Source organism: Sciurus vulgaris (genome assembly GCF_902686455.1).
Source record: "Sciurus vulgaris genome assembly, chromosome: 2".
NCBI classification, from domain to species: domain Eukaryota; kingdom Metazoa; phylum Chordata; class Mammalia; order Rodentia; family Sciuridae; genus Sciurus; species Sciurus vulgaris.
Genome location: NC_136462.1, coordinates 111,141,692 through 111,168,856, shown reverse-complemented (window position 1 = coordinate 111,168,856; position 27,165 = coordinate 111,141,692). Strand labels below are relative to the sequence as shown.

General features: G+C 35.9%; 1 protein-coding gene across 10 annotated transcripts in view; it reads right to left on the bottom strand.

Annotated features, from left to right (window-relative positions):
• The window catches only part of USP3 (ubiquitin specific peptidase 3), a 96,732-nt gene that overhangs the window by 7,125 nt on the left and 62,442 nt on the right, over positions 1 to 27,165 (bottom strand). For 9 of the 10 annotated variants that reach the window (XM_079125678.1, XM_079125685.1, XM_079125683.1 and 6 more), the window contains 4 exons: positions 24,576 to 24,689; positions 16,438 to 16,584; positions 12,557 to 12,663; positions 12,307 to 12,387 (listed from right to left, as the gene is read on the bottom strand). In XM_079125678.1, the coding sequence (XP_078981804.1) occupies positions 12,307 to 12,387; positions 12,557 to 12,663; positions 16,438 to 16,584; positions 24,576 to 24,689 (449 nt within the window). The remainder of the gene's footprint in view (positions 1 to 12,306; positions 12,388 to 12,556; positions 12,664 to 16,437; positions 16,585 to 24,575; positions 24,690 to 27,165) is intronic. The other variant, XM_079125682.1, reaches the window with a different exon arrangement.

Genomic DNA, 27,165 nt, shown 5'->3' with positions numbered 1-27,165 from the left:
GTCTTTCTAAACCTCCCCTTCTTCAATTTTGCCCTCAGAGTCCATGAATACAGCTTCATCAAGAATGGTTCCTGGGAAAGGTATATTGTTTCAACATTGTACTCCTGAAGCAAATCTCAAGACGCTAAACCAAACTTGCACACATAGTGATGCCATTTTCAGGGGCCTCCAAGTTCCATGTCTCTAGCTATAAAGATCACTGTCTATCCTGTGGACTGGCTGGCACTACAAATCCCTTTAGCTGGCCACTGTGGTGCCTGTAAGCTGTGAAGCTGAAATCATGGGAGCTTTTATCAGCAAGTATTTGTCACATCATGTAAAAAGCTGTGGTCTTGGCAGGGATGTAAGATGCGCAAAGAAAACTACTGTCAAAAGAATGAAAAGACGGGATATAATGTCAACACACAACAATCAGCTGCATTTCTGTATATTAACAATGAGCAAGCCAAAAAGGAAATTAAGACAATTCCATTTACAATTTCATCAAAAAAAAAAAAAAATTCTCAGGAACACATTTAACCCAAGGCAACAAAAGACTTGTACCTGAAAACTATAAAACATCACTAAGAGAAATTCAAAAACATAAATAATGAAAAGATACTCTGTTCACGGGTTCAATATCCTGTCATTAGCAGGGGGTTACTAAAGAGTTAGTAGAAGGTATTATCAGTTTCCTTTGGTAATTATTTAGAATCTCCAAGAACCTAATAACTCTTATTTTTAATACTTCTTCTTTAGTTGTTGATGGATCATTTTATTTTATTTATATGTGGTGTGAAGCCCTATCTTCCAGACATACCAAGGTTAAGGAATTTTTAAAAAGTATTATTTGAAAGTTGTTTTATAAAAAGTAAGCAGTTGGAACTTTAGAATGATTATGCAGTTTTATTTTTTGTTTTTTTAACTCATAGAAACCATTACAAATTAATACTCGGTTTCTAGGAATGCTGAAGAACCTTTTTGAAACCCACAGTGGAGATGACTACAGTAGTGGGGGTGAGTCTCTACTAATCAACTAGGGGATACAGTGCAATAGCCTCATTACCAAAACTCCCTCGGAGGCTCCCCTCTAGCACACTGGTCCCTGATATTAGTCTGCTGCTACTGTCACATTGAGGACTGCCCTCCACCCCGCTATGGGACTGCAGCACCAAGTGTAGAGCTCCTGAACCTGTTGAGCAGTAGGGAGAGGTGTGGGAACAGGGCTTCTTAAGGGGGGAAAAAACCAAAACCCAACTAATGAACAATGAGAACAAGAATTTCTAGCATTATCACTATTTTCTTCTAAATAACTCACCCCCCACCTTTACCCTCGGTATAATTTGTCTCAGACTTGCTACAGAAGTTAAAGTCAGAATTGTTTCATAACCATAACAATAGATCCAGTGGCAGTTGCAACTATACACAGCAGATGGGAGGCAGTGTTGCTCAGTGGTAAAGCTCACAAGTTCCACAGTAGGCCTGCCTGGATTTCAATCCTGGCATAAGCTCTGCCAGCTGTTTTACTACTGAAACACTTTTTTATTGCTAAAAATTGGAAACAATTTTAAAAGGTACTAATTTAATAAATTTTACTATGTATTAAGAAAGATAAAGGTGATAATAGCTGTGCCATAGCAAAAATGTACCTACAAAATATCATTAACACTATGTATGGAAGTAAATTATGTACAGTGATTTCATTTATGTAAGCTAAACATTTACATGTGCATTAAAATTATTAAACAGCATGTTATCTCAGGGAAGTGGGATTCAAGAGGAAATGGAACTGTCACCTATTTTTTCATTTTTTAAACCTATTTCGTATTTGAGGTACTAACTTATGCACACTTCCTAAATATGCTTTGCTAAATTAAATTTATGTAGTACATAAAGGTGATCTAATAACTTTAACAAACCAGTTTTACTGTAGTTGCTATTTGAATAGTTTATATTATGTGGAAGACTGCCAGTTGTAAAAATATGCCCTGAGAGAATCTTAGGAGTTTCAAAACTGATGTATATTTTTCCTCTTATGAAATGCAATAAAGTATAAGCAGCTTCCTCAGAGTCTTAATTAAGACACCAACACATACTATTTTGCTAAGAGAAGAAAAAATGTTGATGGCATAACAGAAAAATATGAACTGTGCACATTTATAGTCTACCACTTTCACTAAAAGTATCTATCCTTTTCACCCATTTATTACTTATGTTTTCTTGAATAAGATTAATATTTTTTCTGACATTATGACTATTTGCATTTTTTTCTTATTTATATATTTTGCTTCAGCACCACAACACAGATAGCTTTTGACAGACAATCCTTATCAAGTGAGCATTTCTAATTCTCCCTTATAAAAGATTTATCTCATTCTCTTAATCAGTGATGAATTTGAAATTTTGTCAAAGCCCATTTGTGCATATTAATTGTCTTCTGTGACACTTTTAGTATACGACTGAATACTGTTTGCTAATACTTTATTTAGAATTCTTTGATCTACAACATAATGGAATCTTTGCAGGTTTTTACAACTAGGGTTATTTTAGCCTTTCATATTTTGCATACTTTCTGTTAATAACTTCAAATCCCAGGGTTCTCTCAACCAAGTATAACAATTAAAGATTCAAAAGGCACACATGACGTTCTTGCCAAGTGAACTTGAAGTATGTAGGTGACTTACAAGTAATCAATTACACATCTCCATCTCCAGTTAACTAAAAAATGTTTATCAATCATCCACACTGAATGTCCAAGAAAAGAAGTGCTCTTATTGACAAGAGTGGTAACAAAAAGAATGAGGAATTGCCAGATCCTATCATCTACCTGTTTAAGCTGACAGTAAGCTCATTAGCAAAATAAAAATCAAGTCTGATAACTGAAAGGAAAAACTTAGTTGAGAATATAGGAAACATGTTTCTGGCCAAAGTGTAATCTTCTCAGGATGGTCTCAGTCCCCTGAACTTTCTAACACTAATCATGGAGTCTACACAGAGAAAAATACTACCTAGGATGCAAGGCAAATGCCACTGCCACTTTTCTTGTTTATAGTATCTATCAACCACACAAGCTGTCACATTCTCTCTTCCCTGAATGGTCTTCAGGAAGGAAACAACTGCTCAGTATGAAAATATTCTGGGATAATGCATAGCTGAGATAAAGAAAGCAATAAGAATCATATACACTCAGAATACCACAATGCAGTAGTAAGGGAGAAGCCTGAATATATTAGGTCTCTGGGTCTTCTAACCAAAGAACATTTGGATTAACTAAGGTTCTGCTACTTATATTAAAAAGTATTGTTTAGATACATATTCCTATATTTATGTTGAACATATTTTTAACTAATGATGAAATTATTTAAAAAGTCATAATCCAATTTTGATTTTATAGTCTGAGTCTAATTCCTTTAATTCTCATTGATTTCCACTGTAAATGATCAGATATTTGTTTTATGATTAAGTTAGCATGTATTCATATGCCATAGATAAAAGAGAAAGTGATATGACATTCAATATCAAATATCATTTGATACTATGATAATATCTTAATCTAAGTAGGCCAAAAATCAGTTTTGGAGAAACATACTTTAGCCATATATTTTGTGAGGAGATGGAATAGATGAGACTTCCTTAAATTTTTCTTTCCTCTTGTTAAGACAATCAACACTAGTTGGATAGGAGGCAGTGAAATGAAAAAAAAAATATACAAAATGTTTTAATATACAGAGTCACTCTCACCCCTTACAGTGGTTTAGCATCTAGGAGAGTTACCCTAAGAGATTATGCCTGAGCAAGTGCCACATCAAGACTTCTGCTGCGGGGCTGGGGAGATAGCTCAGTTGGTAGAGAGCTTGCCTTGCAAGCACAAGGCCCTGGGTTCAATCCCCAGCACCACAAAAAAAAAAAAAAAAAAAAAAAAAAAGGCTTCTGCTGCTTCTCTCTAAACAAGCCAAATGCTTATCAATGTTCATATACCAATGATACAAGGAAGCCTACCCTTTCGCCAACAGAAAGTTGTGTTTCCACTAGGATAATCTGACTCTAGAGAGGTACTAAGAGAACTTTCTGTAATAAAGGAAATGTTGTGTATCTGCACTATCCAAGACAGTAGCCACTAGCCACATGTGGTTACTGTGCATTTAAAATATAGCTAGTGTGACTAAGCAATATAATTTTTCACTTTAATTTAAATTTTGACAGCCACATGTAACTCATGGTTACCAATGGAAAGTGCAATTTGCTTCTTTAAAAAGATGTGTGCACACACATCTTTTAAAAATTTCTTCATTTTTTAAAAAATGAGTAATATTTCATTATATATATATATATATATATATATATATACACACCACATTTTCTTTATCCATTTGTCACACTGAGGGGCATCTGGGTTGATCCCATATTTTAACCATTGTGAACAGTGCTGCAATAAATATGAGAGTGCACATATCTTTTGGGTTAATTTCATTTCCTTTGGATTATATACCAAATAGTGGGATTGCTAGATCATATGGTAGTTCTATTTTTAATTTTTCAAGGCATCTCTATACCATTTACAATAATGGTCAAACTATTTACATTCCTACCAACAGTATATAAATTCCCCTTTTTCAGTGTCACCAGCATTTGCTAATTTTTGTCTTTTTGATGACAGCAGTTCTAACTGGGATGAGATAGTATCTCATTGTGGTTTTGATTTGCATTTGATGATTAGTGAGATTTGGCATTTTTTTTCATATACTTGTTTCTTATATGTCTTCTTTTTGAGAAGCATCTATTTAGATCTTTAGCCTATTTTTAAATTGGATTAATTGTACTTTTGGTGTTCAGTTTTTTTAGTTCCTTATACATTTTGATATTAATCACCTGTCAGATTGTCAGGGACAGATACATGTGGTGGGAACATGAGGTTAAGGGAATAATTCTATAAAATGGTCTGACTGTGCCAACCTCCCACATGATTTCTTTTCCATGAAGCAATTTACCTGTAGCCATACCTGGCTTAAGTGGACAGGCTAGGTCACAGTCCTCAACAAGCTTATCTATAGGAGAAGTGCAGGCCTAAAGTAATGTTGATAAGAGGAGCCTAAGTTACCCTGAAGGGGAGATTTTGTGACCTTTGTCATAGACCAGATCCCAAAAGTTAAGGACATAAGACTGATTCTTCCTAACCATAAAATCTGTAAGAATTTATAAAATCTGTAAGAATTTATGGTTAAGAATCCAATTAGAACTGGTCATCATGGGCCAAGGTGACCTAGAGTTGTCATGGCAGTGAGGACTTGAAAGTCTGATGTCATCCAGCTGTAAGTCAAAAGTCAAGAGGTGGACCTGGGTGGGACTTTCTGGATACCCAATAAAACTAGAGTGTAGGAGAGGCACACAGTTTCTTTCCTCTCTGCGAGGACCCCCTTTCCCCCTTTTCCTTTTCCTATCCCTTCTCATACATTCAAGCCTGTTACTCTGAGCAATATGTCTGAACTCTTTCTGCCTTGATTGCAAGAATCAGGACTGCTGGGGGAAAGGGGGTGTCTTCACAATACCTCAGTCTCCCGAAAGGCCCCAGCTCTGTAACAAGATGACTAATTTGTAAATATTTTCTCCCACTCTGTATGTTGTCTTCACTCTTTGATTATTCCTTTGCTGTGCAGAAATTTCTTAGTTTGATATAATCCCATTTGTCTATTTTTGTTGCCTGTGCCTTTGAGGTCTTATCTAAAAACTCACTGCCTCCACCAAAGTCCTGTAGCATTTCCACTGTTTTCTGGAATATCAGATTTTACATTTAGATCTTTGGCCCATTTTGAGTTGACATTTGTGTATGATAAAAGGAAGGGATCTAGTTTTACTCTTCAGCATAGGTATGAAGAGTAGTACCATTTATTAAAAAGAATGCCTATGTTCTTGACACCTTTGTCAAAAGTCATCTGGTTGTAGGGAATGTAGATTAACTTCTGGGATGTCTATCCTGTTCCACTGGTCTATGTGTCTGTTTTTATACCAGTATCATGCTATTTTAGTTACTACAGCTTTGTAATACATCTTGAAATTGGCTATTGCAATGCCTTCAGCTTATTTCTCTTTGTTCAGGACTGCCTTGGCTATTTGGGGTCTTTTGTGCTTCCATGAGAATTTTAGTATTTTTTTTCTTCTAGTTCTAAAAAAGAAAGTCATTAGTATTTTGGTGGGAGTTGCACTGAATCTGTAGATTGCTTTGAGTAGTATGGACATTTAACAATGTTATTCCAATCCATGAATGTGGGAGGTCTTTCCAACTTTTAGTGTCTTCTTCAATTCCTTTTTTCAGTGTTTTATAATTTTATAATGTAGATATCCATCACATCCTTAAATAAGTTTATTCTTTGGTATTCTGTGTGTGAGTGTGTGTCTATGGTGAATAGGATTGCTTTGATTTCTTTTTCAGCATTTTTTATTGGGTGTATAGAAAAGTTACTAAATTTATTATTATTATGGTACTGGGGTTTGAATCCAGCAACACTTTACCACTGAGCTACATTCCCAGCCCTTTTTATATTTTATTTTAAGATAGGATCTCACTTACCCAACCTGGCCTCAAACATTTTCATCCTCCTGCTTCAACCACACCTGAGTCACTGGGAATACAGGTGTGTGTCACAGCACTTGGCCAAGCTACTGATTTCTGTACATTGATTTTTTATCTGCTACTTAACTGAATTTTTGAATCAATTCTAAAAGTCTATGGTGGAATCTTCAGGTTTTTCTATATGTAGGATCATATCTGCAAGCAGGGATAATTTGAATTCTTTCCTATTTGTATACCTTTTATTTCCTTCTCTTGCCTAATTGCTCTGAAATTTTTAGTACTAAATAAGGATTGTGAAAGTAGACACCTGGTTTTGTTCCAGATCTCAGAGGAAATGCTTTCAGTTTTTCCCTATTCAATATGATGTTGACTTGTAGGTTTGTCCTATGTAGACTTTTAATGTGTTGAGGAATATCCTTCTATATTCAGGGGTTTTGTCATGAAGGGATGCCAAATTTTATCAAATGCTTTTTCTGTACCTATTGAGATGATCATGTGATTTTTAGCTTTCATTCTATTTATATGTATGTTTATTGATATGTTGAACCAGCCTTGCATCCCTGCAACAAAACCAGCTTGATCATGGCATTTTACCTTTTGATGTGCCAGTAAATTTAATTTACAAGTTTTTGTTGAGGAGTTTTCATCTGTGTTCATGAGGGATACTAGTTTACAGTGTTTAGGTGATTGAGTCCTTGTCAGGTTTTGGTATCAGTGTAATGCTCACCTCATAGAATGAATTTGAAAGGCTTCCCTCCCTTTCAATTCTATGGAATAGTTTGAGACGAATTAGTGCTCATCTTTTGTTAAAAGGTTGCTAAAGTTCAGCAGGGAGACTATCCAGTCCTGGGTTTTCTTTCTTTTTATTACTGATTCAATGTCATTACTTGTTATTGGTCTACTCAGGTTTTTAATATCCTCTTGGTTCAGTTTTGGTTAGGTCAAACATGTCCAGACTATTTTGTCTACTACTTCTAGATTTTCAAATTTGTTAGCATATAATTTTCCAAAATGATCTTTTGAATTTCTGTAGAATTGGTTGGAATGCCTCCTTTTCCATCTCTTATTGGGGTGTTCTCTCTCCCTTCTAGTCTAGATAAAGTTTTGTCTATTTAATTTTTTCACAAGATCAACTGTTGGCTGGGCACAGTGGCGCACGCCTGTAATCCCAGTGGCTCAGGAGGCTAAGGCAGGAGGATCACAAGTTCTAAGTCAGCCTCAGCAACTTAATGAGGCCCTAAGCAACTCAGTGAGATCCAGTCTCTAAATAAAGTATAAAAGGGATAGGGATGTGGCTCAGTGCACTGGGTTCAATTTCCAATACAAAAAAAAAAAAAAAATCAACTTTGTTTCATTGACCCTTGTAGTCTCCTTTAGACTCTTCTTTATTTCTATTTCTGCTCTGATCTTTAAAAAAATTTTTTTTAGTTTTTGATGGACCTTTATTTTATTTATTTATATGCAGTGCTGAGAATTGAACCCAGTGCCTCACACATGCTAGGCAAGCACTCTACCACTGAGCTACAACTCCAGCCCCTCTGTTCTGATCTTTCTTTCTTTCCTTCTGCCAATTTTGGATATGGTTTGTTTTTGCCTTTTCAAGACATTGGAATACATCATTAGTTTGTTTTTAAATCTATTTTTTTAAATATAGGTATTCATTGCTGTAAACTTCCCTCTTAGCACTGCTTTTGCTATATCCCACAGGTTTTGGTATGTTGTATTTTCATTTTCACTTGTTTCAAGGAATTTAAATTTTTTCCTTGTAACTTCCTCAATGACCCACTGTTCCTTAAAAAGTATATTGTTCAATCTCCATGAATTTGCATAACTTCTAAAGTTTCTCTTGCTATTGACCTAGTTTCATTCTAGTGTAACCCAAAAAAGATACAGGGCATGATTTCAATTTTTTGAATTTGTTAAGACTTGTTTTGTGACTACTCCATGGTCTATTTTAGAGAAAGTTCTCTGTGCTGCTGAAAAGAATATGTGTTCTGCAGCTGTTGGATGGAATGTTCTATAAGTGTAAGTCCATTTTATCTATGGTGTAGTTTAACTCTGACCTTTGTTGATTGTTTTGTCTGGATGCTCTATCCTCTGGTGAAGAGTAGTGTAATGAAATCCCCAACTATTATTATATTGGAGCCTAACTCTCCCTTTAGATCTAACAGTGTTTGTTTTATAAAATCATGTTCTCCATTATTAGATGCATATAGATTTTATTTTATTATTTTATTTTATTTAATATTATATTTTTATTTTTTTGGCAGTGCTGGGGATTGAACCCAGGGCCTTGTGCTTGCAAGGCAAGCACTCTACCAACTAAGCTATATCCCCAGACCAGGCATATAAATTTTTAATCATTTTATCTTCTTGATGATTTCTTGATCACTATATAGTAACCTTTAATTCTATCAGGACTTGAAATACATTATTCCATACCCTCCTGGACCACAGGGTTTCTGCTAAGAAATCTGTTGTAAATCTAATTGGGTTACACTTAAGTGTGACTTGACCATTTTTATTTTTTTCTTGCAGATTTTTAAATTCTTTGTCCTATACTTTGACACTCTCATTATATGTTGTGGTGAGGATCTTTTCTGATCAAGTTTATTTGGGGTTATAAAGGACTCTTGTGCTTGATTTACCATATCTTTCCCAATAGTAGGGAAGTTTTGTGCTGTTACTTTACTGAATATGTTTTCTATGTTTCTTAACTTTTATTTCTTCCCTTTCAGATATGTTGATGAGCTGGATATTTTATCTTGTACAAGTGTCCCAAAAATCCTGTGCATTCTATTCATTCTTTATCATTTTTTAATTTCTGTCTGAAAGTGATAGTTCAAGAGATGTTTTAAAGCTCTGATATTTTTTCATCTGATCTAGTCTGCTGAAGCTTTCAACTATATCAATTGCATTTATACTTATAAAACTTTTCATTTCTAAAATTTCTCTATTTTCTGAATTTCTCATTCATATCCTATACTGCCTTCCTAATAATTTCATTGAACTTTTTTGTGTTCTCTTGGATCTCATTGAGCTTTATAAAGATCATTTTTTGAGTTCTTGATCAGGCATGTCATCCTCTTTGACATATTTGAAATTTGTTAGTAAAGAGTTATCAACCTATTTAAGAAGCATCATATTGCCTTGTTTGTTCATGCTTCTTGTGTTCCTCTGGTTAGTTGTTACATTTGGTGACATGAATCTACCACTTTTATGGATGGCCTTGGTATGCAGAAGCCTCTAGAAGATGTCCTGGGGTATCCATTTGTTATGTAAATTGTTATTTCTAGTTGGGTAACACACTGGAGTTAGAGAGACTCTGTGTCTCTATGGGTTGCACCAGAATGGGGAAAATCTAGCAATCTAGGCAGGTTTGGTAAAAATAACAGTGTGTGGGGGGTGCGCCCCTGATTATTCTTGTAATGTGAATGGTAGCCCCTACTGGGTGATTTGGGTTTCCTTAGGCACTGCTGATATTCACTGTTACTTGAATGAGTCTCTGGTATTGGCTGCTCAAGTAATGGTGAAGAGCTTTGGAGCATCTGACCCCTTGATTAGATACAACTGTGGGTCCAGAAGCTTCACAGGGAGAGATGGAGGCAGGAATCACAGCATGCTCTCTACAGCACTTACATTCAGTCTTGACAGTGGTGCATGATCACATGAAGTGTAGGGGCAACTGATGTAGGGGACCCACATAGGTGCAAATGAAAGAAGTATATTATTCCTCTCTGCTGTTACTATGGGTATGCCTGCCAAAAAGCAGGACCTCAGACCCCCCTAGATATGCACACGAATGGACAGTTACAGTGTCTGCCAGGGATTAAGTGGGTGAGTAACTCATTTGAGAGGAGAGAATAAGAGTAGAATGCAGCTGGTGCCAGGCTGTTTTTCTCCCAACCTTCTTAGGCTTTGTACCCTGAAAGTGTAGTAATGGCCAGGGGCTCAGACCCCCATTTCTTTTGTTCTACCTTCTAGGAACTGAGTGGGATTGGGCCTCAGCAGGAGCCAGGTAAATCTCTCAATTGAGGAGCTATCAGTAGCAAGGGAGAATGCAGTGTAGCTATCAATGGGCAGAGGTTCTCTCTGGACCTTCTTAGGCAGGGTTACAGTTAGGGTCATAGTGGCCAACAGGTGCCCATAAATGGCACTGAAAGAGGGGTGGCAGGAACTGAGCAGGCAGTTGCCCTCAATCCTGACACCTACATGAAACCATACCACACTGGCCATCCTGGTGTTGGAAGGCAGGTTTTCCTCTCCCTTCGTTCTTAATGGTCAGCAACCTTTACTCCTCTGCATCTCAACACCTGTTCCCCACTCTAGTATTCTCAGGGGGTTCGTGTCAGAGACATTCCACCAAACCATGTCTGACTTGTGAGGCAGCCACCCCCAGAGCCAATGCAGTGAGGTATCTTTAGGGTCCCAGAGATAGGGCTATGCAGGGATACCCTGACCCACCCAAACTGCCCAAATTCAGACAATAGAACCATTCTCAAGATGGATCCCAACTACAGTACTAAGTCTACTCTATGGATTTCAGGCTTTTTATCCAGTTAGGTCATAGATGGAACCTTGCCCAAGACCTATAAGACAGGCATGGGTGAGGTTAAGGATTTTTGTGGCAGCAGTCCAAAGACTGTGGGCCAGTGAGAGGACCTTCCCTAGTTCCTAGAGTGAGTGCAGGCAATGCTAGAGTAGTTTAGGACACTAGTAGTCATGTTTCTAGAGCTTCAGGAACATCCCCAGGTTCCTGAGAGACAGGGTAGAACTCAGGCCTATGGCAGTTGCTGGCCCTGAAACTGCAAGATGCTGAGGGAGCTGTCTTTGGCACTAAGGGATGCACACACAGGCTCAAGGCTTCTGGCAGTGTCAGGAGCCTAGCTGCTGGCTCCTAAGGCAGGATGGTGTCTGATGCTGACTAGCAATGTCTGTTATAACAGCTAAGGTTCTGAGGGTTGGACAAAAGGGGAGTTCCTTTTTTGGACTAGAGCAATCCATCTTAGACTAGTCAGTTCCCCAAATTGGATTTAACATCTGCAAGGACCAAGGACTGCTGGTCTGCTGCTATTAATGGAACTGATGGAAGTGTGGGGTTCCTCTCCCACCAACTCTAGCAAATCAGGAGACAAAGCTGAAGTTTCAATTTGTTTTTTTCTCTAGGTTGCCTTTCTGACTCTCCATGATGTTTAGGATGTTCCCATCATTTCCTTGTTGATTTCCAGAATTCTCACCAAAATTATCCTCCTCAACATAGTTTTTCTTTTGTTGCCCTGGTTCTTCTCTATGGCCGAATTGCATGCAAGACACCTCTATTCAGCCATCTTGGTTCATCTCACCATAAATTTAAAATTATGTCTTTTTCTTGATAAAAAAGCTAATTTCTCATCAATGAAAAAAATTAGTAAAAAATCATCCAAAGTAAATTAAGCAGGCTTCCAGCTTAGCCAAGTTATATCATCAACTGATTTCTCAAATTATCATTCATACAAAAAGAACAAATGACATAATTTATAAAACTTTGTTGAGTATTCTTTTGGTAGTTACTAGTGGGATATCCATAAAATTGTTTCATTTGGTCAGAAATTTTTTTGGCTATTAAATAGAATTTTGAAGGGTAGGAAAAAAAATTCCTGGTAAGTTACAACAAAGATTCATTAAAGATATGAACCACATATCTGTAACCACATGAAACTTAAAAATATATTCAGCTTTTTAAGGAAAAAATAAATTCTAGAACATTAAAATATCTTTACCTCGTAATGAACAAACTGGTCCATTTTCTTGATTTTTAGAGCGCTTACTTCTGAACTGACTTGGAATATCCAATGAAAGATCTTAAAATGAGATAGGAAAACAGATTTGTTAAAGGAATATAACTTCTCAAAAAATAATCTCAAAAACTGGTGTATTTATAAAAGATTTCTTTCCTTTGAAAAATAATACCATAAACATTAAAATTATTTTAATAAAATAGCCTATATGCATATGTCAAGTATGTCTTACCTAGGAATGGATCAAATTTCCTTGACTCTGTCCCACATATGAGGCAGTTGACCTCATTCTGGAGAATGCCTCCAAATATAGCCGTGACAACAGTTGATGCTCCATTTCTAAAGAAACGCCACAAGGGACACATCTCATTAAAAACCACTTCTAATATAAATATGTATATGATATGTATTTATTTAAATTATGAAATAAAAACACCAAAGCTATATAGACATATACTAAATAAAAGGTTTAAGCTACTGGTCTCTCCCTTCCAATCCCACTACTTTCTCCAGAAGCAACTAACACTGGTCATTTGTTTTAAGAACAAACTCATCATGTATATGAGTATATGTAGGGCAAGACACTCCTTCCACCACCTGCCCCTCACATATTCCTCAGAAAGGAGGAAACTGCCATATATTTGAATCTGCAACACGTATAATGCACAGAATTCTTACAACTACTAGACTTTGAGTGACATCCTCAGTCTGAGGAAGTAAAGAAATTCAATACAAATTTAGTAATTACTGCTAGATGTATGACTTCAATTGATAAGTCTGGATATTACTGTTGAAAAACCTTTTTTAAAAGCTCACAAAAAATAATACTGTGGATAATTTTCTTGTAGAGATCAATATATGACTTTAGGAACAATGAAAAATGTTACATAAGCCCTTTGTGCCTCTGCTTTAGTAAATGTATACAGGATAACAGGAACACACTGGGCTGGGGATATAGTCAAGTTGGTTGAGTGCTTGCCTCGCAAACACAAGGCCCTGGGTTCAATCCTCAGCACCACACACACACACACACACAAAAAACAAACAAACAAACCAGGAACAACACCTATCTCAGAGGCCTGGTGTGACAATGAAATGTGTTATAAATGTTATTTTTCAGAAGAGTGCTTACAGCAAAAAGAAAGCAACTGAAGTATTTGCCATTGTTTTATTAGCACAAAGACAGATTACACATTATTTGCTTTCCCTTCCCCCACCAAGAATATATCTTTATCATGTACCTCATGATAGCTGCAGTGTGTCATAGTAGGGACATACCATGTACTCAAGAAAGGGCACCAATGAGAGCAGGAATATCAAGCACCTGTAGAGTACTACTTGTAGGCTCCTTTCTAAGAATCCTCACAATAGCTCTACAAGATAGATACTGGTATCTTCATTTTACAGACTAAAAGCTGAGGCCAGGGGTTAAGTAACTTGTCTCAAGATCTGGCCTCTGAATATCTGCTCTTAACACTATGTTCCTTCTCTTAATTTAACCAAGATATTATTAATAGATATTGAGGTGACTTCAGTTTTTACTATCATCAATTATACTGCAATGAATGCTGGTACATTAGCCTCATGCACTTACTTGAGTCAGAAAACATCTTTTGCTATTAGCAATTTGAGGTGGTTTTTTATCACTTTAAATTATAATTTCTGAGCCACTCCAAATTAACCTTACTGCAATGATGAAGCAGACAAAGCAAACCCAAGCAATTTTTCCTATTTGAAAACTTTGATTTCTTTTTAAGGAAAGGCTTTGTTCCTTCACTGGCAGAAGAGACTGATTTTATTATTTTAAAAAGTGTTCATAAGACATACTGGCTTTAGCAAATTAAAAAATGGAAGATACACTGCCATAGACATCCCAGATTTATACTTGTGTCATAAATAATGTACCCAAAAACTGCCTACTACAAAATGATGGAGCTATAACTGACCCTTTCATGCTGATAGTCACATTTAAAGTTGCCTTTAATTAAAATGGAACTCCATTAAAAGCAGTATATTTAAACTCAACATAGTTCTTTCTTTATAAACACTTCCTCTGACTATCTGAAGTATATGGTGTACCATGACTTAAAACAAGATTCATAAATTAATTTCAAACTTGCTGTTGCATTGTTACAGCTGCATTCCAAGAGAACTTAAATACTGAGGATCTTACAGTGCTGGAGTTCTTTATATTACACTAATGATTTTCTATATTAAAAAGAATACATCTGCCATTAATTTTATCCCCCTTCAGTAGTGGGTGTATTTGTATGAGTGAACACATATTGTATAGGGGATATTTTTCTAGCTTCAGCAATGCCTCCTCCCATATGCACTGAGGGAAATAAAACAATGAATTTTAAATATTTGGTTATAGAAATTTTTCTTTATTCTTAACCCAAAAATGGAACCTGCAATTACTATTCTTTAAAAATGTCAAGAAAGGGATAGACTAACACTGAACTCTCACTAGGAACTAAAAGAACATCCCATAGTATTATACAATGTGATTCACAAGGGTGCCTTGGGCATCATATAAAATAATAGACATATATACCTTTTCATTTCACAGTATATGCATGATAGAACCCAGTTCAATATCCTTTGTGTATCAATGTGCCATGATATATTATGAACAGATATTTTCATTTCATATATATCTTTAATTTGGTGCTAGCAAGAAAAACAATTTTACCAGGTCATAGGTCCTTCCCTTTCTTATACTGGAGTCTAAATGGGGTCACAGCTACTAGACCCTGGAGGGACAAACCTTTGGAAAATAATGGCAATTCAGATCAGTTGCCCTGCTCTGATAATGCCAGATAAGCTATGAGGCTGCTTTGTCATTAAAAAGATCAAGTCTTGCTGGGCACGGTGGCGCATGCCTGTAATTCCAGTGGCCCAGGAGGCTGAAGCAGGAGGATCACAAGTTCAAATCCAGCCTCAGCAACTTAGCAATACCCAAGCAATTTAGTGAGACCCTTCTCTAAATATAAAAATGGGGTAGTGGATGTGGCTCAGTGGGTAAGTGCCGCCAGGTTCAATACCCAGTACCAAGAGTGGGGGAAAAAGAAAGAAAGAAAGAGAATGAAGCTCAAAGATTGAGTTAGAGAGGTGAAGCAAATGCAAGATTCTTATCTTGGGGCTGGGGCTAGGGTTGTGGCTCAGTGGTGAAGCGCTTGCCTAATATGTGTGAGGCACTGAAAATATTTTGAATGAAAATAAAAATCCATCAACAACTAAAAAAATTTTTTAAATAATTTTAAAAAAAGGATTCAGATCTTTTAGGAAAACCCTCCCCTTGAACTACACTGAACGTTTTTAAAAGCCATAACAATCTCCATTATTGTGAAAAGAACAATTTTTCTGAAAATTAAATTTAGATAAATCCTCCCCCAAAAATCAAGTCCTACTAAATCAGATTTATTTTATGTATTACTCTTTTCTTTTTCTTTGGAGAGTTTGTCTTGTACATCCCTTTCCTATAGTTATCACTACTGACAAAAATTTTTTTAATTGAATAAAACAAAACTATAATTGACCAAAATCCAGGCTGAAATAACTAAGTCACTCCTTCTTCAAGCAAAATTAACCCTCTGGTTTGAAAGCATATTTTGGGCTACTAATACACAAGAAAGTGGTTTATTTTTATTCATGTTGAGATGCATGAAAAGAATCGAGAACTTAAAAATTCCTCAGTTTCATTTAATAAGACAGACTTTAGAAAAATTCACATCCAAAATATTTAAGCTTTTGTTTTTGGTAAATATATAATTTGTTATAAAAATTATGTCTACACATTATTCAATACATTTAGAGGAAATTTTAAAAATGCTAAATTATAAACATTTTCTCTATTTCAAGTTTTTAAATAATGTATACAAAAAACAAATCAGAACTATATCAAGATGCAAATATAAGACACCTTTAATCTGGAAGCAAGACATGATAACATGTTAGTCCACTTGGTCACAAAGTTCAAGGGCACAAAATTTTCAGCAAATGTCCAGCTAACCCCTCCACCTTCTATAAACTAACATACAGTAACACCAATAGAAATGTCTGCGGTCCTCTGGGAAAAAAAAGGAAAACTGAAAGAAAACTAGATCTTACATGCAGCATTTGTTACTTGCAGACAGAGTAGAATTCTCCTGCAGAATTGCTGAGCGGGAAACTCCATTGAAACCTCCTTGGAGTTCCAAGTGTAGGTGGTCCAAAAGGTAGCGCATGAATTCATGGGCATCCTGCTGCTGATAGCCCCTTGAAAGAGACAGGAACAGTTACTGGGAAGGCTCTGCCTGCCCAGCCAAACACTGGGGATGGAAGGGTGGGCTAAGCAAAGTGCATGGAAGAACTGCAGCCCTGTGCTCACAAGCACACGATTCCTTCATCCCCTTTACTCCCCTAGCTCCACATGATAATAAAATTTCAATTCAAGACAGACTCTACTACTCAAAAATAAGCTTTAAACCCATCAAATACAGAGCTAATCTAATTTGTAATGATCCTCCACTGCCTCTCCACTTTAAAAAAACTGAGAGGCACAAAAAAAGGGGCAACAAGACTTGCCCAAAGTCCTATAGCAAGAGAGTAACAGACATGACTAAAACCTGCATCTCCTGGATGGTTGCTGAAGCTTCCCATTATCCCACACAGGGCCTATCTAGAAAAGGGTCAAATGTTAAAATTTCACATCTTACTCTCATCAGAAAACTAGGCATAAACCACCACTATAAGAAATAAAGAATTTAGAACTCCTTAGAGATTGAAAGATACTAATTTTTAAAACTTTGAACGAAATGAAACTAACGGAACAGAATCTAGGCTAAGATAATTAAGTCATTCCTTCTTTCTGGCAGAAAGGAAGAAAAACCTTACCCAAAGAGTTAAAGATATCTTAACATTCTATAGTTGCATCTTAATCTCCAGTTTAAAAAAATATATATTTTTTAAAAAGCATTGACTCTTATACAACTGTGCTTTATCTTGAAACTTAAACATATATGACATTCTTACATTATATCTTACACTATATGCAGCCAAGAAGTTACAGGAATTCTTATACTAATAACAGATCAGTGATAAGTAAACAGCAATGAAAGCAGACAGAAAATGAAACTGATACATTTGGAAGGTATGGGGCAAGCCAGATAAAATAAATCAAGCAATGATGTATAAAATACTTTCATAAAACTATAATAGAAAGAATTCTGTCTACATTTTGCCAGCATAGAAGTTTCTTTTTAATTTATCTAAATATGATGTGTGTGTTTTGTTTTTATTTTTATTTGTTTGTTTTGCTTAACACCAGGGATTGAATCCACCAGGGCTTAATCACTGAGCCATATACCCAGCCCTTTTTATTTTTTATTTTGAGACTGGATCTCAATAAATTGCTTTAAACTTGGAATCCTCTTGCCTCAGCCTCCCAAGTCACTGGGATTATAGGTGTGTGTCACAGTGCCCAGCTTGATGTGTTTTTAAAAGTCAAAACTTCCCATCACCCTTCCAGGCAATGGTTCTATAAACAAAATTTCTTTCAACCCTAGTTTCCCTTAATATTTATTTCCCCCTTTTTACTGTAAATTTTCCTGAAAACTATCAATTGTGAAAACAATCTCTGTAATCAGTGGAACTTAAAAGTCAGAAGTCACTTTAGCATTCCGTGATAGCTTTTTCTCAACGACTGTATTTAGCATATGTTCGACTAGTTCCTCTAAAGTTTATATGAAAATGTCAAAATTAAGTCAAAAACATTCTAAGATGGTAGTTCATTTATATGTCTAAGGAGATTCTTTTAAAAATCTTCAACACACCATCAACTTGTTTCCATGACTCCAAGGTAAAACTGGTATTATCAAAACTCTATCGCATACAGAAAATTTCATTCTCTCAAAATAACTCAATATCTAAACCATCATTTTCCTGAAACATACCATGAAAACCAACACCTACAGTTATACCAATATTCGCTGGGTGAACATATACCTGTCCCTTTTTAAAAACCAATCTGCCTAATGTACATCAATGAATTTTTCAACCACACAATGATTTTTTAAAATACCTTTATTTTTATTTATTTATTTTTATGTGGTACTGAGGATCAAACCCAGTGCCTCACACATGCTAGGTGAGTGCTTTACCACTGAGTCATAACCCCAGCCCCTTTCTCTTTTCTTAAAATATATTATCTTCTAATGTTTCCTACCATTACAGACATGTTTTCTTTAACTCTACATAAAATTGTGGAATATCATCTGTTCTATAGAGGTAGGTTTTGAGTTTCTGTTTCAAGTTGTAAAATGTAGCAGAAATTAGTGTGTGTGTTTTTAGACTGGAAATTTTTCTGATTCTGACTAAAAACACATTATAAACCCCCCTTTTCCCTGAAGACCTTAATTGACTAAATTTTTGGTTCTATTTGGCTATACTTCACTACATAAAATAGAATGTGTTTCCTGTAATTCCATTTATAAACATTTAAACATAGCATTTCCTTGATTTATCTGAAAGCCTTAATAAGTATTATTTAGTGTGTTAAATTCAACAAACTTAAGTGATACTGTCAATTATTTCCCAATTATACCATCCAGGCTTCTGAAACTTTCTCTGTAGTCAACATAGGTCTCTCTTGTTCTGTAATCATGCTAAAGGAAACATTCTTTACATCCAGGTGCATTGTTTGTTCTGTGTTCATATTTTAACCATGTCACTCAAACAATTGCTTGTAAACTAATGAGGAAATGAATTTATCAAGAGCCAACTGGTATCCTTGTGACAATTGAGAAAAGAGGACAGAGGGAAATAACAATGGCCCCAATTTTAACACAGTTCCTTATCTTCACTTGTTCACAGACTCAGATAAAATTATCCCCCTCTTCTCCTAATGTCTACATAAAATCTGTATTAAAGTTGTCCTGAACAATCATTATTGGAGAGCACACTACAAATAAAGAAAGCCAAAAAGATCTTGAAGCATCCTTTCTGAATGGAGGGCTAAGAAAGAGGAACACGGCTAAAGCATAAGGTATAAATAGGAACATGGGGCAACTGTCTCTTCACACAAATTTCTGGCACAATGAAGACAAACCAAATTTACACAAATCTTAAGGACAAAGAAATGTTCTGATAAAGAATAATCAAAGAGCCAGGTACCATGGCATACTCATGTAATCCCAGTGACTTCGGAGGATTACGAGTTCAAAGCCAACCTCAGCAACTTAGGCAGGCCCTAAGGACTTAGTAAGACTGTCTCAAAATAAAAAATGGGGTTGGGGATGTGGCTCGGTGGGTAAAGTGCCCCTGGGTTCCATCCCTGGTTCATAATAATAATAATAATAATAATAATAATAATAAAGGTTACTTTGTACTGCTTAAATATAAAAAGCAAGCATTCAAATAAACAAACTTAAATATCACAGGATACAGACATGCAACTATTTGTGTGATACAACATGCAAAACTGATATTCCTATATATTACTATTTGAGGTTTTGGCAGTGTCAATATATAATTTGTAAAATGGCAAAGACATGTAAGGAGTAGGCTATGCCTCTACAGAATCAAATGTTATCATTCTAGAACTTCCTCTAAATTATTAGGACACATTAGCATTTTAGGTTCCTTTCACACTTAAAATGCCTTTAATATCAATATAAAAATTCTAAGTTATTATTTTAGGAAAAATATCTGCAAAACCAAAACATGTTGATTTAGTCTTATCCAGTATTTGATATCAATCATGGCTGAGTTGCCTGAAGACAAAAATGCCAGAAAATAAAAATGACAAAAACTGAATGTGTTTACACTAAATAACATATTTCTTAGCTAGAAAAACTAATATTGTTTAAATATAACATCATATTTTTAAAGTCCTTCTATTTATAAATATCTCAAGATTATTAAAATATCACATGCAAAGATCTCTTTTTTATATAAAGAGATTTAATACTATCTATGAAAACCAAGAAACACTAGTAAATAAGAATAATGTCTCAGTTACTTTTAAACATTAGTTGTAACAGAACTGATTAAAAAAAAAAAACTACAAGTTCTGTGTTAAGAAGATAAGGCAAATAAATTAGGCTATACATTAAAGTAGAAATAGCAAAAGAGTGACATGAAAAGCAAGCAAATACTATCATGACCTGATTTGAATTATCAAGAGACTTTAAGTGTTAACATTAAGCTGGATCCTAAAGAAAGAGATAGGAAAAACAAGGCAAATACTGGAGGCAGAAGCACATGACATACAAAGATATCAAAGCAACAAGAAAAAATCATGGTAAGGAAAGCAAGAAATAACAAAGGATAGCATAAAAGACTGTCAAAATTACAAAAGCACATATACCCTTTGACCCAGCAATTCCTGAAAGTGTATGTATACAATATTTCATTGCAGCACTGATTAGAATGGCAAGAAATTAGGAAAAAAATCTATACAACCATTGGTAGGGGAGTAATACATAAATTATGACAGTGTAAAGTAGACCAAAGAAGCTATTTACTAATATGAATCATGTCAAAGTAGAACAAAAACGAATAACACAATGCCAGCTGTGTTTAAAATCACACACACACACACACACACACATTTATTTATATATGTATACAGATTAACAATGAAAGGATATACAAAAATATAGTAACTATGACTGCTTCTAGAAAACAATGAATGGTGAGGGAACAGTAAAAGAGGAAACATTCACTGCATATTCTTTAACTTTGTGTATTTTTAACCGTGTGTGCCTTATCTCTTTAAAGAAGTAAACTTTATAACTTATGAAAAAGACAAGGACAGGAAAAGCTGGGTATACTAGGAAGTCATCAGTGTGCTAAGTGGATATGTATGGTGGAAAAGGTCAGGAAATTTTTTTCCTGTTGGTTTTTGGTTTGAGTGGGGGAAAAAAGAAAAATTAGTGTTGATTTCTTTATCCAAAGCTGCTGATTACATTTAAGAGTATTTTTATCCTGTATGAAATGAAAGTTGTTCCTCCTATATGCATGTTTATATTTCAAAGTCATCATATTTCATTTCAGGGGATCAAGTTCCCTAGATGATGTTATATGATAATCAAGAATAATGGGCTTTCTAAACTTAAAAACAATTGGTTTGAGATTGTAAATAAATGTAATAAAAATAATTCAAGATTCACTGTGCTTCTACACAGGCATGTATTAAGAATATTAAAATATACCTAATGGGAATAAAAGCTATGAGAAGAAAAGCCCACCTCCTTGCCTCACACCTGGGCATTGTGCAGTGACCATACACAAAAGTTTTATCCACAATATCTAGACCTAACAGAGAAAAATTATACTTTCATTACATGAAAAAGGAAAACAATCTTAATTACTACAGAACTGAAAGAAAGCCCAGCTAAGAAAATAAAAGCACCTTATTCTCTGCAATTATTAAGGAAATTTAAGAGTTCATGTATATCAGAAAGCCAGGCATAATAGCACATGCCTGTACTCCTAGTGACTCCAGGAAGCTGAGGCAGGAGGATCCCACGTTCAAAGGCAGCTTGAGCAACTTAGTGAGACTGTCTCAAAATAAAACAAAAATAAGGGGTCGGGGTGTAGCCCCACAGCAGAATGTCCCTGGGTTCAAGCCCCAGTCCCAACAAAACAAAACAAAACAAAACACACAAATCACCCCAGAGACTCCATGCTGAATTCCTCAATCTGGTTATCTGTTCTAAAAATTCTTTCCTTACTATTAGAGTTCAGATATGTGGCATCCCCCAAAAGCTCATGTGTGAGATAATGTAAGAAAGTTTAGAGGTGAAATGATTGGGTTATGAGAGCTTTAACCCAATCAGTGAATTAATCCCCTCATAGGGATTAACTGAGTGGTGACTATAGACAGGTAGAGTGCATCTGAAGGAGGTGGGTCACTGGGGGAGGCGTGCATTTAGGTACATATGCTGTGAGCTGAGCTTAGTTACTCTCTGCTTCTTGAACATCATGTATTGAGCTGCTTTCCTCCACCACACTCTTCTGCCATCATGTTCTGCCTCACCTCAAGTCCCAAGGAATGTCCAGCTACCTATGGACCGAGACCTCTGAAACCATCAGCCCTCAAATAAACTTTTTCCTCTTTTAATTATTCTTGTCAAGTCTTTGGTCACAGCAACACAAAGCTGACTAAAACACCTACCAACAGGAATATTAGAATGTGAAAATTAAGCAGCTAAAAACTAAACATGTTCACAACTGGGCTATAGAAACTAGAAAGGAGAAAGAGCCTACAAAGTGGGAGAAATCTTTACCACATGCACATCAGATAGAGTACTTATCTCCAGGATATATAAAGAACTCAAAAAATTTAACACCAAAAAAATGAATAACCTAATTGGGAAATACAAATCAAAACTACTCTAAGGTATCATCTCATTCCAGTCAGAATGGCAATTATCTAGAATACAAATGACAATAAGTGTTGGTGAGGATGTGGGGGAAAAGGTACACTCATATGTTGCTGGTGGGAATGCAAATTGGTGCAACCACTCTGGAAAGCAGTATGGAGATTCCTTACAAAACTTGGAATGGAGCCACCATTTGACCTAGCTATTCCACTCCTTGGTCTATACCCAAAGGACTTAAAATTAGCATACTACAGTGACACAGCCACATCAATGTTTATAGCAGCTCAATTGAACCAATCTAGATGCCCTTCAACAGATGAATGGATAAAGAAAATGTGGTATATAAACACAATGGAATATTACTCTGTCTTAAAGGAGAATAAAATTATAGCATTTGCAGGTAAATGGATGGAGTTAGAGAATATCATGCTAAGCAAAATAAGTCAATCCTAAAGAACCAAAGGCCAAAGCTTTTCTCTGATAATGTGGATGATGATCCATAATTGGGGGTGGGGAGCAAGGGAAGAATGGAAGAACTTTGGATTGAACAAAGGGGAGTGAGGGGAGGGGAAGGGGCAAGGGAGTGGGAAAGATCATGGAATGAGACTGACATCATTACCCTAGGTACACGTATGATCGCACAAATAGTATGACTCTACATCATGTACAACCAGAGAAATGAAAAGTTGTACTCCACTTGTGTACAATGAATCGAAATAAATTCTGTTATGAGGATCAGATATAATATTTTCTGTTTGCCAAAGAGTAAGCGAGTGAAAATTAATAAGTGAAAATTAATAATAGAATACAAAGATTAAATCCCTATTAAGAATCCAACTAGGTAATTGTGTTAGAAATAACCTAACCAGTACTATCTTAACAATCACTGCCACCTTTCCTAGTTAAGAGTAAGGAAATTCTAAAATTCTTATAAAATTAGTCTCTCCTGAGGAAATTGAAATGGCATGATACATAAGTTCCTTTCAAATCAAGACCAGGATTAACAGTAGTTATTCAGGTCAGATCCTCAAGACTAAACTTTTAAGCAAGACAACAAATATCAATCCTTTGAAGCTGTTAACTTTTAAACATTTCTCTATATTAACAATAATCTATTAGGCAACAGAGCAAGATGTATTTCTAAGTTTTACTACAGTGTGTAATATATTTTTAAGCATAGGAGGAGAATATATACTAGGTACCAAAATCATGACTAGTAAGAACCATAACTCTCTTCAGAAGGATAAAATCATTCAGAGGTAGCAAAGGCTGTTGTCCAACACCTGCAGTGCACCACATCTGCTATTATCTGAATCCTTAGAGGGCTGACTAACCCAGAAGAGGTGGGATGTCTCTGACAGCACATGTGGTCAGAAAGAAAGCCCCTAATAACATAGTCACTCTACCACTATGCCAGGATGGGCACAGTTACCCTCTGCAGCATAACTCCAAACTGACATAACTAGTCTCTTCAGAGCATAAGAACCCAGATCAGAAAAGTAGATTTAACACCATGGATTTCTATTTTTCATTTGGATATTTTTAGTTGGTATAAAAAGACAGTATTATGATGGAAGTTACTCTAAGATTTTTAAAGAACCAAGGAATTTTTTTGGTCCAGAATGTTTTTCTAGCACACGTTATCTATAAGGGTTTTATTTTTTAACAAAATACCCTACCCTTTGTTAAAGATCTTTCTAATGTCTGTTATTTATAATTTAAATAAATACATTTGTTTAGTCAAATGTATTCAACTTCTGCTCTTCTTTTTTTAAAAAAGTATTATCTAGAATAGTTAAAATACCACTACTTTATCAAAAATTGTTTTAGAACCAGTATAAATACTAATATAATTCTAAAATATCCTTCTTTAATACTTACCTAAAATTTGGCATTATCTTCCAAACAACATAAAACAAGGATTCTGGGCTAAATGCGGTCTGGCTGCCTTGCCATAAAGCACAGAGTGTTTTTCTAAACTCTTCTACCAAAGACCTGGAAGAGAAGAAGGAACAACACCCTTAGCACTATTAATAAGGAGCTGCTATTTCAATGCATAATGTTTAATTGTCTAAAATGCATAAGTGAAAAATGAAATTTTAAAAGGGCCTAGTCTTTTCTGAACTACATTTGACTGCTAAGTAAGAGCATCTCAAAAACTCATATACATAGCAGTTAATTATTGACAAAACTAGTTTTTAAACACATGGTTAACTCTGAGAATACTACAGTACTCCCATATTTATAAACTATGAATTTTTTAAATGAACAGAAACAATACAGCAGTGGATAATTTTACAAGCTAAATCCATAAGAATGTCCATTTTAAAAATAAGCAATAGGTTCTCTTTCTCCATCTCCAGAATTCCTGCATTTATTTTCCTTTTTTTCTCCTTCCTTCCTTCCCTCTGTCTTTCTTTAGTACCACTGAGCAACATCCTGAACCCTTTTTGTTTTTCATTTTGAGACAAGGCCTCACTAAGTTGCTGAGACTGGCCTGATTCTCCTCCCAATCACTGGGATTACAATCATGTGCCACTGCCCCACATTTTTCCTTCTTGCCCCTCACCAGGAGTTCTTCTAGAAATTAGTCTGTGAACATTTGCTCTTCTCTGCCTCAGAGTTCATGTGGCCACAAAGTTTTAATGCTCAACACTGACTCTCAAATTCAAATTTAAAAGTCAAATTCTTCCATGGCCATTTTTATTCAGGTTTCTCTGATTTCCAAAATGAATTTTCTATTGGAGGTCCTCATTACTTCAAACTCAAGGTGACCTCAACTACTCAAGTACCTACTATTTTTTGTACTCCCTACTGTTGCCCAGTATCCATTCTGTTCTTCTCTCATGAGAATAAGACTACCATTTTTGCTGAGCATATGAATTGCCAGAATAAATAACCGTGAGTGCACAATTTCAGGAAGATTTCCTTAAAGAGAAAGAGTAGGTTCTTATGAATTCCTTTCCTCTTCCCCTACTCTGGAATGAAGATGTAATGATGGAGCTCCACCACTATCTAAGACTATGTGGATAAGAGCCTCACCTTAATGGTTGCTTGAACAGAAAGCCAGATGGAACCTGATGACTTTGTGAAACAGCCCTGAACAAATAACCTCTTTTTTTTTTTTTTTTTTTTTTTTTTTTTTTTTGGTGGTGCTGAGGATTGTATCCAGGGCCTTGTGCATGCAAGGCAAGCATTCTACCAACTGAGCTAAATCCCCAGCCCAACCTCTAACTCTTACATAAGAAAATTAACCATGGATATTTAAGTTACTGTTTATTCTGATTTTCTATGCATGTAGCTGTAACTACATACTTCAACTTCTATATCTGTCAGTTTAACAATCACACCCTTAGATAATTAATCAATGCATATCTCAGAGAACCTCAATACTTTCCTTCTCAACTCCTGTAATCTAGGTCCCCGAGACAGACATTGTGTATTTGACTTTCTATGACCTGAACCTCTTCCTACATTTGGGAAATATGCCATTGTAAGTATCTTGGTGAAAGTCAGAGCCTGCCTTCTACCAGAGCCTGAAAAGTCCAGATGCTTGCTTCTCAGCCTCCCTCACAGTTAGAGAATACATACACGGCCTGGGTTCTGAACATCTGAAGCAGAGTGAGTGACAAAAAGAAGCAAATCAGCCCCAAATCCTCTCTGGTGGTGGTAGCAGCAAAGATCATCATCCAGAGTCCAGGGGCAGCAGTTAAGGGCAGCTTTCACCAACACCCTTCTCCAGTAGTGCTGGCAGTAGGAACCATGCTGTGCAGGAAGGCAGCAGTGTCCTTACAGGACAGTTCTATGGGTGAGTGTGGCTATGATCCTGGCTGCCTAGACTCCAGATCTGATTTTCTACCCACCCAATAATGGTGAGCTCACCATTCAATAAATATCTATTCTGCCTAAATCAGCCAGGGGCAATTATTGCAGTCTATAACTAACCCCTGAAATGATAGTGATGCATAAAGCACTACTTAAATTTTACCCTTGTTGTGCCCATGCAGTTTTTCCTCTTCATTTCACTGCTATCCCCTCTTACCCAATTGAAGTCTTCTGGAATGCAAGCACTTTCCACCTCATTTTACATGCTGTTATCAAATAAAACTCCCTTGAAACACCACTCAGTGATATCATTCCATCCCTGCTCCAATGCATGGCTTTAAAGTTTCTCCATCTTGGGGATCTACCTATATTGTCCATTTTTCTAACATGTTCTATCCTACTCCCTCAGCCACTGAGGAAGGGCAGTATCGAGATTATAAAATGGTGTTTCAAAATGAGCAAGAATCAGGGGGAATGTGGAATTGGGGATGGACAGACAGGGAAAACATTAAATACACACAGATTACAAGTCACTGCTCTATTTCAATAAAGACATGAAAAATCATGACAATATGGCAGATCTTCCAAACCCTACACAGGGAAAGGCTATAATGAATTTAAGTTTGATCCTTAATAGTTACCTGTT